Source organism: Protopterus annectens, chromosome 5.part0 (assembly GCF_019279795.1).
Source record: "Protopterus annectens isolate FY-2018-M chromosome 5.part0, PAN1.0, whole genome shotgun sequence".
Classification (NCBI taxonomy): domain Eukaryota; kingdom Metazoa; phylum Chordata; order Ceratodontiformes; family Protopteridae; genus Protopterus; species Protopterus annectens.
In genome coordinates this window covers 1030225614-1030242217 of record NC_056735.1, presented here as the reverse complement: position 1 = coordinate 1030242217, position 16604 = coordinate 1030225614, and the positions used below count along the sequence as shown (strand labels likewise).

Genomic DNA, 16604 nt, shown 5'->3' with positions numbered 1-16604 from the left:
TCCCTGAGATCTATTGAGCACATCCAGTCGTCCTTCTGCAAAAACAGAAGGATCGATTGAAGCGTGACCATCCAGAACTTTTCTTTCTTCACAAATGTATTGAGATTGCTTAGGTCCAGAATTGGCCTCCAGTCCCCTGTCTTTTTTGGAACGAAAAAGAACCTTGAGTAAGTTCCAGATCCTCTTTGGTCCGCTGGGACTGGTTGGATGACTCTCTTTTCTAGCAGCTTTGAGATTTCTATAGCTGCAGGTTTTCGCAGATGGGGTGGTACATCTGGGAATCTTTTTTGTGGTAATGGGGGAAATACAAAAGGAATTTTGTAACCTCTGGTAATAATGCTTTTTACCCACTTGTCTGAAGTAAGGCTTTGCCAGGCCTGAGGGTATAAAGCTAAGTGACCCCCGACTGCCTCCAGAGCAGGACAGTCGGGCCTCCTCTCAGGAGTGCTGGAAAGGCTTCCCAGGGATGGTATCCCTGTCACCTTGGTTCTGCGGACCCCCTCTGCCGCCAGGGTGGCGTCTTCCACCTCTGCCCCCCCCCCTCTGCCTCTGGAGGGGGCATCACCCTGTGTGCCTGGGAAAGAACCCTGGGGTTTACGAAACCACATCTTTCCACCTCGTTGCCCTTTGGGGTACGGTCTGGATGGGGTGGAAAAACGGACTCCGACAGCAGACAGAGTCTTTCCCTCCTTCTCACACCGGGTTTGGGTCTCCTTTACTTTGGGGCCAAAAAGAGTGGCACCATCAAAGGGGGCGTCAGTAAAGGAAGACTTGAAGGCTTCCGCAAAGGAGCACAGCCGCATCCAGGATTGTCTACGAAGAGCAATCGCTGAAGCTGCAGCCCTACTCGACTCCTCGGCCACATACGAGATGAGCCTCATGGACGAGTTCACTATGGATGTAAGGGTGTCGAGTTGTGCTGTCACTTTGTCCGAGACAGCAGCATCTGTATTACCCTGGAGGGTATCTCCCAACTCTTTGACTAGATCCCTCTGTAATAGTGTAAAATGCGTCAAGTAGTTCAATGATTGCATAGAGAAAGTCGTTGAACTGAAAATGCGCTTCCCATATCTGTCCATGGTCCTCTAGTCTCTGTTAGGGGGATGGACAGACGAGGAAGATTCGGACATTTCCTTTTTAGTGGCTGCGGCCACCACCATAGCGTCCACTGGAACTCCCTTAGTAAGGTAAGACTTGTCCTGAGGGGCAGTGATGTACTTGTTAGGTTTCCTGGGAACAGGCTCCACTGTGTCAGGAGTCTCCCACACCCTTTGAGCAATTAACTCCATTAACTCATTGAAGGGCGGAGTGACCCAGGAGGAGGAAGGGCGAGCACCAAATGCCTTCAGCAGAACAGACTCATCCTCAGAAGGGGGTAGGGCCTGCCAATCACCTCTCTGCTTCAGGATCTCCAGGATGTCAGCAAAGGAGACATCCTCTGAGGGTGATTTTGGGGACCCTTCTGACTCATCTAAGTCAGTATCCGATGTTAAAGATTCTTGTGGAGAATCTAAGTGCCTCCTCTTACACAACTTTTTCCTCGGAACGTCATCGGGAGGGGCTTCCGATGAGGCCTCCGAGGAAGAAGGGGCTCCCTCTGGGAGTGGCTGAGACACTGGTGCTCTACGCTTGTGGGTAGTCGTGGGTGCAGAAGTAGACAACGGACCTTTATGGGAGAGAGAAGTTGTTTCTGATGACGTGGTTGTCTGAGAAGACAAAACCTTCCTCATGAGGTCAAAGTCCCCGGGACCCCGAGCAGAGGAGCCCTCCGGTTCCGAAGAACGCGGAAGTATCTCCGACGCGGAGGCCAAGGGCATCGACCCAGAGGACGGAGCCGAAGTGATCAGTGCCGAGGCACCGAGGGGGAGAGTCGGCACCGAAAGATCGGTTCGACTCTCGGTCCCGGAGCCAAGGAGGGATCGTCGGCTCTGCGAGTCCGCCAACGGTTCCGACAGAGTCGAGGTCAACGGTGCCGACCGAGGAAGGGACGGTTCCGGCACCAAGGGCTCCACAATCATCAGATCAACATCTCTCGGCTCCGAAAGCTGTGTAGGCCTCGGAGGAGGAACAGATGGAGATAAAGGAAGGCCTTCGAGTCTCGACACCAATTGGGAGGAGACTGAAATGAGTTTGGACAGGGCCGTGTTCTCCATTAACTTCTGCACCACATGATCTACGTCGGTGTCGGAGAGAGGCCTGGAAGAACGGGTCGAAGAAACCGAGGACGGTACCGACCTCAATAAGGCAGGAGGTGGAAGCTCCGACACCGGTTCCAAGACTCGAGGCTCGGTCACAGTAAGATGCTCGACACTCGGCCCCGAAGCCTGTGGAACCGGTGAACGAACTTTAAACGAAGAGCTCGGAGTCGATGACATGGGCTCCAATGTCTTCGATCCCTTCGAGGACTTAGAAGCGTGGTCCGACTTGTCAAGCTCCTCTTGGAAGGAAGGCTTCAAAAGACCCCTATCCATGAGCTTCCTGCGTCTATCTGTCATGACCCTTCCACTAAAAGAATGACAAATAGAACAGTCTTATTGTAGATGGAGAGGGCCAAGACAGTAGACACAGGAGCTATGGTTGTCAGTGACAGACATCTTTTGCCCACACTGACACCTTTTAAATCCCGACTTAGCTTTTTCAGACATATCCTGTTGAAAAACCAAACAATTATACCAAATAACACTTTGAAAATGGTTGGATTCAAGTCCACAAACACAGCAATACTATAACAAAAATCAATATCAACCCTAAACCTAGAACTAGGAGGGGTAGGGCCCTAAGGAAACTGTGTATATATATATATATATATATATATATATATATATATATATATATATATATATATATATATATATATATATATATATATATATATATATATATATTATATATATTAGTATATTAGAGTATCCAAGGATGAATCAGACACACACACACTAAAGATAAGTTTCCCAAAAAAAAAATCGAAGAAATACAAATAGAAAAAAGCTTATCTTCCCAAAGTTGGTCAGAGCTCTCGAAATCGATGCGATCGGTTGCAGCGGCAAACTAGATCTGAGGTAAAGGCAGAGGGAATTGTGGGAGGTAGGTTGGTCTCGAGCTTCTCCTAGATGCAGAGCTTTGCTAAGCGGCCGACTCAGAGCCGAGGATCGGCTCCGACACCCATGTGTAAGAACAAACGGCGAGATTGAACACTCTCACATCCAAGGTTATTTCAAAGTAACTGGAAAAATCTGTTCATGACATACTAACTCATAGTGACAAGAAAACAGAATAGAACAGATGTAGTGGTGCATTATAGGCCTGTGCCAAGACAACTCACACTAAATTAACAACTTTCAAGTGAAACATGCTTAATCTCCACATTATGGCTAACTCAGCCATTCTAACAATGTGCCTTGTAAATACCTACAATTTAAATTTAGCTCTTGGAAAACAGAAAAGTACAGTTGTGTACCTACCATAAATGTAGATGTTAGAGTGTATTCACTGTTGCAGTCCTTACTCTTGGGTTATCCTACTGGCAGGTTACCTGCAGTCGGCCTGAATTCCAAAGTTCTGGTCCGGCGTCTGTTGCTGTCACCTCTTCCCTGACGTCAGTGCACCAGGGGTATAAAAGATGCAGCAGACGCCATTTTCTTCAGTTTTTCTTGCCCCAGATGTCAGGTGCCCCAAAAAGGGTAGGCTAAATATATTATGCCAATAAACATACGTGCAGTACAGAAACATTTCCTTCATTTACAAGCAAATAAACCACATAGGTTGTATAGAATAGAGAAGTACAGATAAACCCCAGCAAAAGAAAGGTGGACGGTGGGAGGGTAACCTGGACTGCAACAGTGAATACACTAACATCTACATTTATGGTAGGTACACAACTGTACTATATTCGTGTTTCACTGTTGCAGTCATTACTCTTGGGTTGAATCCCAAAGCTGAGGATGGGTGGCTGGGCTAAATAAGATTAGGGCTATGAGGCCCTGCAGAACTGCAGTGGCAAAGCCTGCTCTGGATTTAGAGTAAAGAGGTAAGTGGTAGTGCTTTGTAAAAGTGTGCACTGAACTCCAAGTTGCAGCCCCTAAGATGTCTTTGGTTGGTACTCCTCTGAGGAAGGCTACTGAAGTGGCTGCTGCTCTGGTAGAATGAGGCCTAATGCCCTTAGGCACTGATTTGCCATGCTGAGAATAGCAGAAACAGATGCAATGGCCTATCCATTTAGAAATAGTCTGTTTTGAGATAACCTTTCCTTGTGATCCTGCAGCATATGACACTAAAAGTTGCTCAGTCTTTCTGAAAGCTTTAGTTTTGTCCAAGTAGAAGTGTAGCTGCCTGTGTATGTCCAAAGAATGCAGAATTTTCTCACCCTTGTTCTGTGGGTTTGGAAAAAAGGTAGGCAAGTGAATGGTTTGGTTGAGGGCCACACTGGACACCACCTTAGGCATAAATATTGGGTTTGTCCTCAGAGAAACCCTGTCTGGATGAAAAATGATAAAAGGTTCCACAGCCATGAGTGCTTGTAACTCCGAGACTCGTCTTGCAGAGGTTATTGCTAGGAGAAGGGCTGTTTTCCAGGATAAGAATTTTATCTCAGTTGTTGAAGCTGGCTCAAAAGGAGGCGGTGAGAGTTTTTCCAAGACATAATTGAGGTCCCAGGCCAGAATTGGTGCTCTCCTTGGAGGCCTAATGTTTTTGGCCCCTCTGAGGTACTGCCTTATTAAAGGATGAGAAAAGATAGGTGGTTCCGTATTGTAATGGGCTGAAATGGCAGAGGCATGAATCTTAATTGATGAAAAGGAAAGGCCTTTGTCCAGCATCTCAGTTAGGTATTGTAAAACCTGAGGGATATTTGGTACATACGTGTCAATGCCTTGTTCCTGGTTCCAAGCACAGAATCTCTTCCATTTTTCTGCATAACATTTTCTGGTACTGGGCCTCCTGGCCTCCAAGGTAACATCCATAACAGCTTTTGAAAGAGGAGTGTTCTGAATGGCTACATTATCCGCCATGCTGCCAGATTTAAGGTCCTGAGTTGGCTGTGCAGGATCTGATTGTTTTGTTGGGTCAGCAAGTGAGAAGTATGAGGCAATATCCATGCTGAACCTTGAGACAAGCTCTTTAGGATTGGGTACCAGTGCTTGAACCTTGAGACAAGCACTTTAGGATTGGGTACCAGTGCTGGCGTGGCCAGTCTGGTGCAATCAGTATAATTTTTGTATTCTCTTGTCTGACCTTTAGGAGTACCCTGGGAAGGAGAGGCAGTGGAGGAAAGGCATATACTGTTAGATTTTTCCAGCTGAAGGATAGGGCGTCCACTCTCCATGCTTGTTTGTGATAAATCCTTGTGCAAAATCTCTAATTGGCAGTTGTGAGGGGAGGCAAACAGATCTATGTCTGGGCATCCCCATTTCCTTGTTATCATGCTGAAGCCTTGTGGATTCAGTTTCCACTCGTGGGGTTCCATGAGGTTTCTGCTTAGTTCGTCTGCCAGAGTATTTGTTTTTCCTGGCAGGAATTGTGCTTGCAGGTGAACTTGATAAGTCAATGCTGTGTCCCATAAGGTCATTGCTTGTCTGCAGAGGGGGTAGGAATGTGTACCTCCCTGTTTATGTACCACATGACCGTAGTATTGTCTCTGTCTTTATCAGTAGCTGTCCTGGATGAAGTAGATCCTTGAAAGCTGTCAGGGCATTTTAAACAGCTAGCATCTCTTTTTGATTGATGTGAAGATGCATCTGGCTTGCAGGCCATGTGCCCTAAATACATTTTCCTGCCATATGGGCCCCCCAGGCATAATCTGATGCATCCGTTGTCAGTGTCTGTCTGGCTGTGGGTAAAGTGAATGGCAGATCTTTGTGGTGGTGTCAGGCCTGTGCCCACCATCGAAACTCCTGTTGCAGGCAGGGAATGAGGGAAATTACTGTCTCCAGGCTGTGGCAATGCTGAGTCCAGGCAATGCGGAGTCCAAACACTTTTTAGATACCACTGTAGTTTCCTCATATGCAGTCTGGCATATGGAATTAGTAGAATACAGGATGCCATGAAACCCAAGGCCTGCAGGATTTTCCTTGCAGATAACCGGGTCTTTGTTGCCAACTTTTTGAAGTAAGAAGTCAGTTGTTTTTGTTTGTCTGGCGTGAGATAAGCCATCTGGGCAGCTGTATTTAAGCTTGCACCCAGGAATATTATCTCTTGAGAGGGTACTAGTTTTGATTTCTTTTCATTTACTGTGTACCCTAGGCAAATTAATAATTTTTTTTACAAACGTCAGATGCTTTAGAAGAATGTCTTTGTTCTCCACTTGAATAAGGCAGTCATCCAAGTAGGGATATATTTGAATTCCTCTTTGTCTGCAAAATGCAATTACTGGTGCCAGGCATTTTGTGAAGACCCTGGGCACAGTAGATAAGCCAAAGAGCAGTGCAGAGAATTGGTAGTGCATTGAGCCAGCTATGAATCTGAGGTATCTTCTGCAAGATTGTCTGAGACATGCAGGTATGCCTCTTTTAGGTCCAAAGTTACGAGCCAAGCCTTCTTGCCCAGCATGGGCAGTAGCTGCTGTAGAGTCAACATCTTGAATTTTGGAACCCCCAGAAACGTGTTTAGTATAGACAGGGTCCAGTATTGGTCTCCAGGCGTTGTCCTTTCTGGGCACTAAGAAAGGTCTGGAGTAAAATCCTTGCCCCTGCTCTTGTTGTGGTACTTGTTGAATGACCCTCATGTCCATGAGGGCTGTAATTTGCTTTTGTGCCTCTGCCCATTGATTGTGTGGCAGGTCTGGCATTCCTTTTGCCCTTGGTAGGGTGTGAAAATGGAACCTGTAGCCTTGGGACACTATGTTCAAGACCCATTTGTCTTGGGTAACCATTTGCCAATTTGATGAAAAAAGTGCTAGTTTTCCCCCTAAGGGGGCTGCCAAAAGAAAAGTGCTTGGATCTGGCAGAGGAAAGTCATTGGGACTGTTTCCTGTAAGGTTGTGATTGGTCTTCTCCGCTTTTGGAGGTAGGAGCACCCCATTGTTTAGGCCTGTATGTGCCTTGGGGCTGAGATCTGCCTCTGGGATGTCTGCATCTGCCTCTTTGTGGTCTGTCTGACACTGGAAAGGACCAATTTTTAGAAGGCCAGTTCCTGCTAAATCTGGGTGGCTGTACCTGTAAGAAATCCTTAACTGTCTGCATGGATTTCGCTTTATCCTCCATTTTCTTCAACACCTCTTCTGCTTTAGCACCAAAGTATCATGCTGTAATGGGGCATCTAATAATTTTGCTTTAACATGATCAGGCAGATTCTGTTCCTTTAACCAGGCATGCCTTCTAATAACAGAACCTGTTAACAGTGGCCCTGCAAGAGGCCTCCAGTGAATCATAACCACATTGCAAAGTATGCTTTCCCACTTGTTCAGCTGCATGCAATAAATCCTGCATTTCCTTGTTCTCTGAACATTCAGAATTTGTCAACATTTTTTGTTTAAGCAGTGACATTAAGTATTGCTGATATTTAAGCATATGAAACTGACAATTTAAAGCCCTTCCAGCCAAGGTAGCAGAAGTGTAAACTTTTTTCCCCCATCTGTCCAGTGCTCTAGAATCCCTATCAGAGGGGACATGTTTTTTTGCAGTGGAAGCTTTGACCCCTTTGGGACCCTGAGATATAGATTCTGGGTCAGCAGCAGGATTTTTATATAGGAATTTATGAGAATCCGGGACCCTGTAGTATCTGTCTGACTTAGCAGGTGCAGGGGGTAAAGAGTCAGGGGACAGGCCGGACTCTGAAAATACATCTACAATGTCTAGAACAGGTGGAATAGCAAGGGGTCTGTGCTGAGGAAGTAGCAGAAAGTCTCTGAGCCTTTTCTTAGATTCAGAGTAATCTTGGCTCTCCCAGTGGAAATGCGCCCTCATGGTATGCAGGGTTTCCCCAAAAGAATAATCCTCAGAAGGAGAGGTTGAAGGAATGGATTCTCCAGCATCAGAGTCCTCATAGGGAGGAATAGAATAATCCTGTTCAGAAGGGGAACCAGAGGAAATAGAAACCTGATCAGAAGAATCATATTCTGTCCCTTGCCTAGGCCTCACCCCTGATCAAAGTAATTAGGTCTTCGGCCATTTTAAGCATCTGTTTTTTTAGGCATGGAAGTTTGAGTAGGAGAATGCTGTACTTGTTTCTTCGTCTTTAGAGCTGCTTTAGTCTTTGAAGCTGAAGATGGTTTAACATATAACTGTGGAGGTCTGAAGACACCCTCAGAAGCCAATGCCTGCTCAGCGGCTCCGGACCCATCTGATGGAAGGATTTCCGAGTGTCCAATACCTTGAGTATCCAGAGGCCCAGTCGGCTTCACATGGGAGTCGGAAGCGGTCTGTGGCTCTGAGGTAGCAGGCGCCAGGGGCTGCAAATGTGCCTCACTGAGAACCGTCGACTGGCCTAACGGAGGCTTCGTCGGTTTTGGACCTCTTATGCCTATCCTTTTCCTTGTCCGTGTGTTTTTTGTAAACAGCACAAGTAAAACCAGCTGCAAAACACGAACTCAAAAGAGAAAACTTGCAGAGAAAACCAGTTTAATAAAAAGCAGAGCTTTCGGGCGTAACCCTTCTTCAATACTAATACATATAGTATGCTTTTTATTAAACTGGTTTTCTCTGCAAGTTTTCTCTCTTGTTTTTTGTAAACACCGGTCGGCTGTTCCGACAGAATTATATAATTAAATCTTCGGCCAAAGTAATGAAATGCAAAATCGAACCGACGCTTAATAGTGCGTTGGTTAAATCTAGCACAAAACCGACAGCTAGCAACGTTGTGGTCAGGGCCTAGGCAAGGAATACAGTAAGAGTGAAAATCCTTATGAGGTATTTGCTTCCCACAAGAAATACAATTGTTAACTTTTTCTGACATCGGTCTGGAGCAAGAAAAAAGTTTCCCCAATGGGGTACTTAGCTTTAATGAAGACTTCGGTTCTGAAATTCGGATTTGAAAATCTCAGGAGTCGGCTGACCGGCACTTGCAAACTGCTTTTGCTTTGGCCACCGCGCAGCAAGAAAGACTGAAGAAAATGGCGTTGGCTGCATCTTATATACTCCTGGCGCACTGACGTCAGGGAAGAGGTGACAGCAACCGACGCCGGACTAGAACTTTGGAATTCAGGCCGACTGTGGGTAGCCTGCCAGCAGGATAACCCAAGACTAATGACTGCAACAGTGAAACACGATGAACATCTGTTTCAAAAGACAGAGGACCCATTTTTAATTTCACATGTTAACTGGAGAACCCCCCAAAAGAAATCAAAGCTAAACAGTTTCTCAAAGTAACAGGAATTACTCTTTGCCGGTAGCATTGTCGCACCATCTTTAGGGAGGAAAAAGAACAGTGTTTTTTTGGTATGCAGGTAAAGTGGCTTGACATATTAAAATGGAAGATGTAAAACATGGACATATTTCACAAACACATTCTTAAATCACTTTATACTCTTCCAGTGAAGGTCAGAATAACATCCTACTAACAAGGTCTTCCTAACAGTACACTACCACAGCTAGCTGCACCATAACAAAATCTACCACATACTGTGAAGTATCGCATCTTGATTAGTACTTACCAAGGGTGTCTTTCAGATTTTTAACGAGAGATCCTTTCTTCAAGCTGTTTTTTCGTTCCACATAATTTGATGGCACGTATCCGGTTTTGTTGGCTGCATTTCTTACCCTCCACCAAGTTTTGGAATCATCTAGCAGCCAAAGGCGCTCATTTTTCTTGATATCTAGTTCTTGGTCCTGCTGAGCTGTATAATCCCACTTTGCTATAACAATAACCTCTTCTGTCATCTTTCATGGAATCCTCCTGCCAAGGGGAAAAAACATATTAGAAATAACTACAGTACCAGAATCATAAAGGAATGTAATTGTATCCAGTTTCACATTAACAAGCAACCATTACACAATTTCCGAAACATGTCCATGATGCGCTTAAAAGTGAACCTTGTTATAGATCCCTGTCCACATCTCTATATTTTACCAGAGTTTTCTTAGTAAGTTCACTACAGACCTGCTAGACTACTACTGCTATTTTATAGTCTTCTGTTGACCTGCAGTAAAAACAAATGTCATGTACTTAGCATAATGACAGATCCATGATGTCTTATTTTCATCTAGTTCAATGTTTGGGTTGTCTGATCCGACTTCGGCACCTTCTTCTACAGCTGTGGGTCCAAGGCTCGTGATTTCTCCCATACTCAGTTCTTTCCTCACCATTAAGTTAACTCAGATAAAGTCTGTTGACTATCCAAATGATTGATCTACTCCTGAAACTGCAGAAAGCTGTAGGTGTCAAAGTTAACAGAGTTGGTAATATCACAATATGAATCAAAAGAACACTGAGCAGACAGGATTCTTGGGTGAGGTCAGAGTACCAGAAGCTGCAGACAACAATTTTGAAAGGGGGAAGGATGCTGAACTAAATGAAAATGAAACATGGACCTAAATACATAACTTTCATATCCCATGTCTATTTTCGTCAGATTCAACGTTTGGGACAGATTCCCAAGCTGCCAAAAAGACACCTGATGTTGTATCAAGGAAGGACATTCCTCAGTTTAGTGGAAACAAAAGATGAATGTGCTCAGGAATTTACATTTAATTTGTAACAAGATATAAATGTGTGAACTGTGGACCATGTTGCTGCTGCACAGATGTCAAGAGGAATGCTCGTACACCACTGAGGCAGCCATCAACCTTGTGGAATGGGCTTTTGGTTTTTTGTTTGAAGGTAAACCACAGTCATATACAAAAGGAAAATGTACTCAACAGCCATTTAGAAATCGCAACGTTTGATGCATTTCTTCCCAATTTTACTTTAGAAAAAGATACAAACGGTTGATATGGCTTTCTTATACCCATGGTATGGTGTAGGTAGAATCTGAGCTGTCTGTGAACATCTAGTGTGTGCAACAGATATTCCCCCTTTGTTTGAGAATTTGGGGTAAAAGGATTGGCAGATCAAAATACTGTTTTAAATTTGCTTCAGAGGTCACCTTTGGAAGAACAGAAGAATTTGTTCTCAAGGTTACTCTGTCTTTATGGAAAATGTCTGAACGGTGGTTGTGTGACAGTACTTGTAATTCAGAAATCCATCTAGCAGATGTAATTGTGACGAAAAATGATCTTCCAAGAGAGACTCAACATCCACTGAGGGTCCTGGTTCAAAAGGTATACAAGTTAGGGCTTGAAGCATGACCATGACATCCCACGGGGGAAACTGGATTCCTAACTGGGGAATTTAGCAGGCAAGTTCCCTTGAGAAAAGCTTTGGAGATTTCAGAGAGTCAATGGAATAATCAGTATGCCCTGTGTGAAAATTTAAAATGGCAGCCATTTACACTGATGGTACAAAAACTATATGCTTGCTGAAAATGTTATGATAGAAAATCCAAGACTGATAGGAGAGGAGCAGAGAATGGATCCAATCCCTTTGAAGAATCACAGATAGAAAATCTTTTCCACTTGCTTTGATAAATTTTTTTGGTTGACTTGAGAGGAAGGAAAAAATAATGTGAACCATATATGAGGAAAGCTTGGCATCTCTGGCCATCGTAAAACAATGCAGAAACTATGGGGTCAACTTTAGGGCTAGTAGAACTGACAGAGGCAACCTAGATGGGTGACTCAGAAGATCCGGGATAGGACTCAACACCCAAGGCAGGTGTGAAACAAACCTGCTGTGAACACAAGGAACAATGAGCATCACCCTTGGTATTGCACTTTGTAGCTTTTGGAATATGTTTTGTCAAGAGTAGTAAAAGTGCAGAGAAGCCCTCTGGGGCCAATTGTGTCCTATAGCATTCCTCGGCGAGTGTCACTGTGAAGGGATTAGATAAACTGCCACACTAGTTCAGGCATGAAGCAAGGTGGGCACAGCTAGGCTGGCCCCACCGGCTGAAAATATTCACTGCCTGGTTGAGAGACCATTTATGAGGCAAAAGCACCGACTTGTCCAGCTTGTCCACTATTACATTTGATGTCCCAGGTATGTGCAGTGCTATCAGAAAATTATGGGAAGCCACTAATCACTGCCATACTATCATGGACTCTTAGCAAAGTGGTATAATTGTATTCTCCGTTTTTGTTGATATACCATACCACTGACATACCGTCAGTCTGGATGGACATTCACACCCTTGGGTAGGTAGCCCTGAAAATCCTGCAGCACTAGGAGGACCGCTCTCATGACCAAGATAATGATGTGAAGTTTGGCCTCTCCACTTAACCAAGCACCTTTAACAGTCTTCCCCTTGAAATACCTTTTGCCTTAGAAGGGAAGAAGCTTTGGTCACTGTGGCCTGAGGAAATGCTGAGCAAAAAGGTTGCCCTTCTGTGCCTGATGGGGATTGTCCATCATTCGATATGGTCTCTGCAAATCTGTGACACAAATGTTGGTATGGAGGGGGTTGTAGACTGATGACTGGACCGAGAGGATCCATTAACACTCTTAGGGTATCTCAAGATTATGAACAGTAGTCAGGCTATTGTAAATATTGTATATAGTTTAAAATGATATTTAAAAATATTAAGTAAATGTTATTTTAATTGAAAAATATTTGAGAAAAAAAGATTATGAATAGTGCCCCATCCCTACAATGTAGTCTGACTGCTATGGGTGTCCAATTATGCTCACATCCCTCAGTCTTCTGAAGCCTCTCCCTCACCACAATTCCCACATCATTTTTAGCTTGTCTTCCTCCTGAGTGGAAGGCTCTGGATCCCAAGTCAAGTGGCTTTACTGCACTTCCCTTCCCCATCTAGTCTCCTTGATGCACAAAATGTCCAACATCCTCCTTACTATTATGTCATCCACTTCCAAGCCCTATCCTGTCAATGAACCTACAATTAGTGTTGCAATTCCCCCAAATACTGTATTAATCAACAAAGTGAGAAAACCTTTATAGGAGGCTACTCTAGTATACCCTGACAAGCTCTAATGCCTGTACAAATTGTGTCTGAAACCCAGATTCTCTAATGCATTGGCACAGATAATTATAAATATTTTATCTGTCTTTTGACGACTACTTTAGTCCCACTAGGCTAGTAGCCTCTTTTCAGAAGATCCCCCATCCCTACACCAAGGCAGTATTTAAGGAAAATTTGAGGGCACTGAGGAAAGTACAGTTATTTAAGAACTTACTATAACAGTAGATGCCCTACTGACCACTGTTGCAGTATTCTCTGATGTCACTGCCTATGTCAGGCAGGGTACCAAAGCTTTACCTTCCCAAAGTCGGACATCCAACGCATGACCTCTGCTCATAAGTACAGGGATATATAGATGGACAGACAAGCATGTACATCAGACCATCTCCAAGCCAGCCGTCTGAAGACGGAGAGGGACTGGAGGGGGGGGGGTTGCTTGAATAGCTAAGTAAACTCCCCTGTTACCATGTAGCAGGGGAGAAAAAGGAAGAAGGCTGAAGTAAGCCAGAGAACAGGGGAAGGAACACTGCAGCAATCAGGACATCTACTGTTATAGTTAAGTTTTTACACAATTATACCATGTCCTGATTGAACTACTGTTGCAGTATTTCTGAAAAATGAGCAATTCCACCAGCTGAAGGAGGTGGACAGAACGGTGGTTTGCTATACTCGGTAGCTGAGCTGTCTAGTAGTCCAGACAGAAGAGACCTAACAAAGGCATCCCTGGACCTGGAGAAGATATCTATCTTGTAGTGTTTGGTGAAGGTTTGTACAGAGGATCAACGAACAGCTTTCCAAGACAGACCTGGTATCTACTCCCTTGGGAAAAATTCCTGCCTCAGTGGAGTGACCTTTTAGGCAGGACAGCAAGTTCTTACCATACTGCAAATAGCAGAAGGAGATGGTCTTAAGAGATCCAAGTTGCAGTAGTTTGTTTGGAAACTGGGTGGGCCAACTTACGGATAACAAAAGATACACCATTGCCAGTCTTCCTGAAGGATTTGGTTGTGTCTAGATAAAATCTGTTGTCTCAATGTTCAGAAAATGCAAAACATCCCTCCCCCTACCATTGTGGGGACTGGGAAAAAGTGGGTGGATGAACAGCCTGACTTGAGGGACACCTCGTTCACTACCTTAGGCATGAAGGATGGATAAGCACCAGAGTGTCACCCTGTCCTTCTGGAAAATAAGAGGTGGCACGGCCATGACAGCTTGTAACTCAAACTCTCCTGGCAGTGATGAATGCCACAACAGTTTAAGTGCAGAACTTTAAAGAGGCAGAAGGTGCTGGTTCAAAGGGAGGCAATGTAAGCTTTTCCAGCACAAAATTATGATTCCAAGGGGAAAGATGGGGTTCCTTGCTGGGTTAAAGATGCAGAACTCCCCCTCAGGAAAAGCCCAACTTCCACTCTAGCCATAAGCGGGGGGGTTGACAGGCAAGCAGGAATCAATGGCAGACATGGCAGCTATTATAGAAGATTAACCCAGACTTGAATGAAGGAATTAAAAATACTGCAGGACAACACAGAATTGAGATAAGAGTGTGTCCTGTTTGTGGCACTAATAAGAAATCCTTTTCCAGTTAGCTGAGAACATTTTCTAGTAGCGGGTCTCCAGGCTTCCTGTAGTACTTTAACCTCCTCCTCAGAGAAAAGGAGTCTGAGGGATTAAAATCCTATCTAGAGTCAAGCTGAGGGAGAATTAAGATGAGTGGAGAAGCAATCCTTTCTGATGAGTGATCAGGTCCGGTTGCAGTAGTATTTTCCTGTAATTTTCCTTTGTCAGGTGAAATAGCATGGGAAACAAATGCCTCGGCCAAAAGGGGCCAGTAAAAGGAGTTTAGATGCTTCCTTTTGTGCTTTTATAAGAATTTTTGGAAGAGAAAGTAGTGGAGGGAAGGCAGAGAGGAACTTCCCCTGTCCACTTAAAGGATATGGCATCTATCTATTCTCCATGATGAGGGACACTGCTCCCTCGTGCATAACTTGGGGAGCTGGTGGTTGGTTGGTGATGCAAAGTGGTCAGAGGTGTGCCCCACTGAAGAGTAACTGCCTGGAAAACCTGTTTAGGGTCCATTCCTGAGGTTCCTCCAAGGAGTGGCTTAGGGCGTCCTGCCACCACACTGTTCTGTGAGGGGCATCCATCTGGGTGGACAACTTCCACATCTCCTGTGCTAACCTGCACAACTGTCAAGATATGGTGCCTTCCTGTTTATATTCCACAAGACTGTGGTACTGTCCCTGTACACTAGGAGTGATCTGGGTTTCCATAGCTGGTCTGCAGAGTTTGTGGAAAAACTTTCATTTCCCTCAGACTGATACATTCCTTCAGGAACTGTGGCTGCCCTCTTGCCTTGCACCCAGTGGGATCCTATCCATACCCTCCTTTTTTGCCCAAGGAGTCTGACCTTCTTGAAGAGGAGGAGGGGTGTAAAGGGAAGTCCTGGGTTGAGAACAAGCTGTTCTTTTCACCAAAGTAGCTTCTTTTTGAGAAGAGGGAGGAGGGGAATCAGGTTATCCAAGAGGGGGAAGTGTTGGGACCTCAAAGATTCCAGATACTACTGGAATTTCCTCATGTAAAGTCTGGCTAGGGAAAGCACAGGAACGGTGCCCCGCCATGAAACCCAAAGTTATTAATATCTGTCTTGCTGTGGTGTGTGCTGCAGAGAAGCAATCTAGCAAAACTGGAAAGACAACTTTCTCCTGAGGAAGGAAGGTGTACATTTTCTGTGTCCAGTCTGCAATCCCAAAGGTCCTCTACAGGAACCATGTGGCATTTTTGTAGTGGATTGTGAAAAGCAGATTTGAAGTTGTAGAGTGAAATCTAGATGCTGAAGTGTGACTCATGAAGAGAGCTTGGAACACAAAATTGTCCAGTTAGGGAAAAATCTGAATTCCCTGAGTGTAGCAGAATGCCACCAATGGAGCTAGACAGTTTCTAAACACTCTTGGTGCTGTGGAAAAACCAAAAGTCAGAGCAGCAAACTGAAAATGTGAGGAGCCAGGGAAACATGGGGAACTTTCTGCAAGGATGAATAGGTACATGCAAATAGGCATTCTTCAGATCTCGGGACAGTACAGAGACCTAGGGGAAAACGAAAGGCAAGAGTGTGTGAAGACAGCATTTTGAAAGTTTGTACTTCAAAGAATTTAGAAAAGAAAAGTCAAGAATGGGTCTCCACTGTCCTTTTCCGGGCACCAAAAAGATTCTGGAATCGATTCAGGAGGTCCTGCATAATAGGAGCAAGAAGAGATAGCTGGCTGTGAGGAGGAATATTTTCCTGGGACATGGCATAACTAATCTGTAATGCACAGGACCCATTTTTCTGTAGAAATAGTTTCCCACCAGGCCAGGGAGAGTGGCAGCCTTTTAGAAAGAGGAGTTAGGAGGCAGAGGACAAGGAAACCGGTGCCTCGAAGGTAGTCAGACATATTTCTAAAGGGAGGGATCCCACATAGAGGTTCCCTATGAGGTTTGTCAGAGCACCTTTTCCTAGGGATTTTTTTGCACTTTGAGTTTCCCTATCATTCCCATTTCAGGAAAGATGTAGATTTATATAGGTAGTTCCCTATGGTATGTATGAACTGAGAAGAGTAGAATCTGCCTGCAGTCTTTCACCATCTTACCTTGTTCTTGGAGAGTTTTGAACAGACTGGC

General features: G+C 44.7%; 1 protein-coding gene across 1 annotated transcript in view; it reads right to left on the bottom strand.

Moving 5' to 3' along the window:
* NCK2 (NCK adaptor protein 2) overlaps positions 1 to 16604 on the bottom strand; it is a 530895-nt gene that overhangs the window by 264810 nt on the left and 249481 nt on the right. The window contains exon 4 of the mRNA XM_044072748.1: positions 9584 to 9825. Within this exon, the coding sequence (XP_043928683.1) occupies positions 9584 to 9809 (226 nt within the window). The 5' untranslated portion in view covers positions 9810 to 9825. The remainder of the gene's footprint in view (positions 1 to 9583; positions 9826 to 16604) is intronic.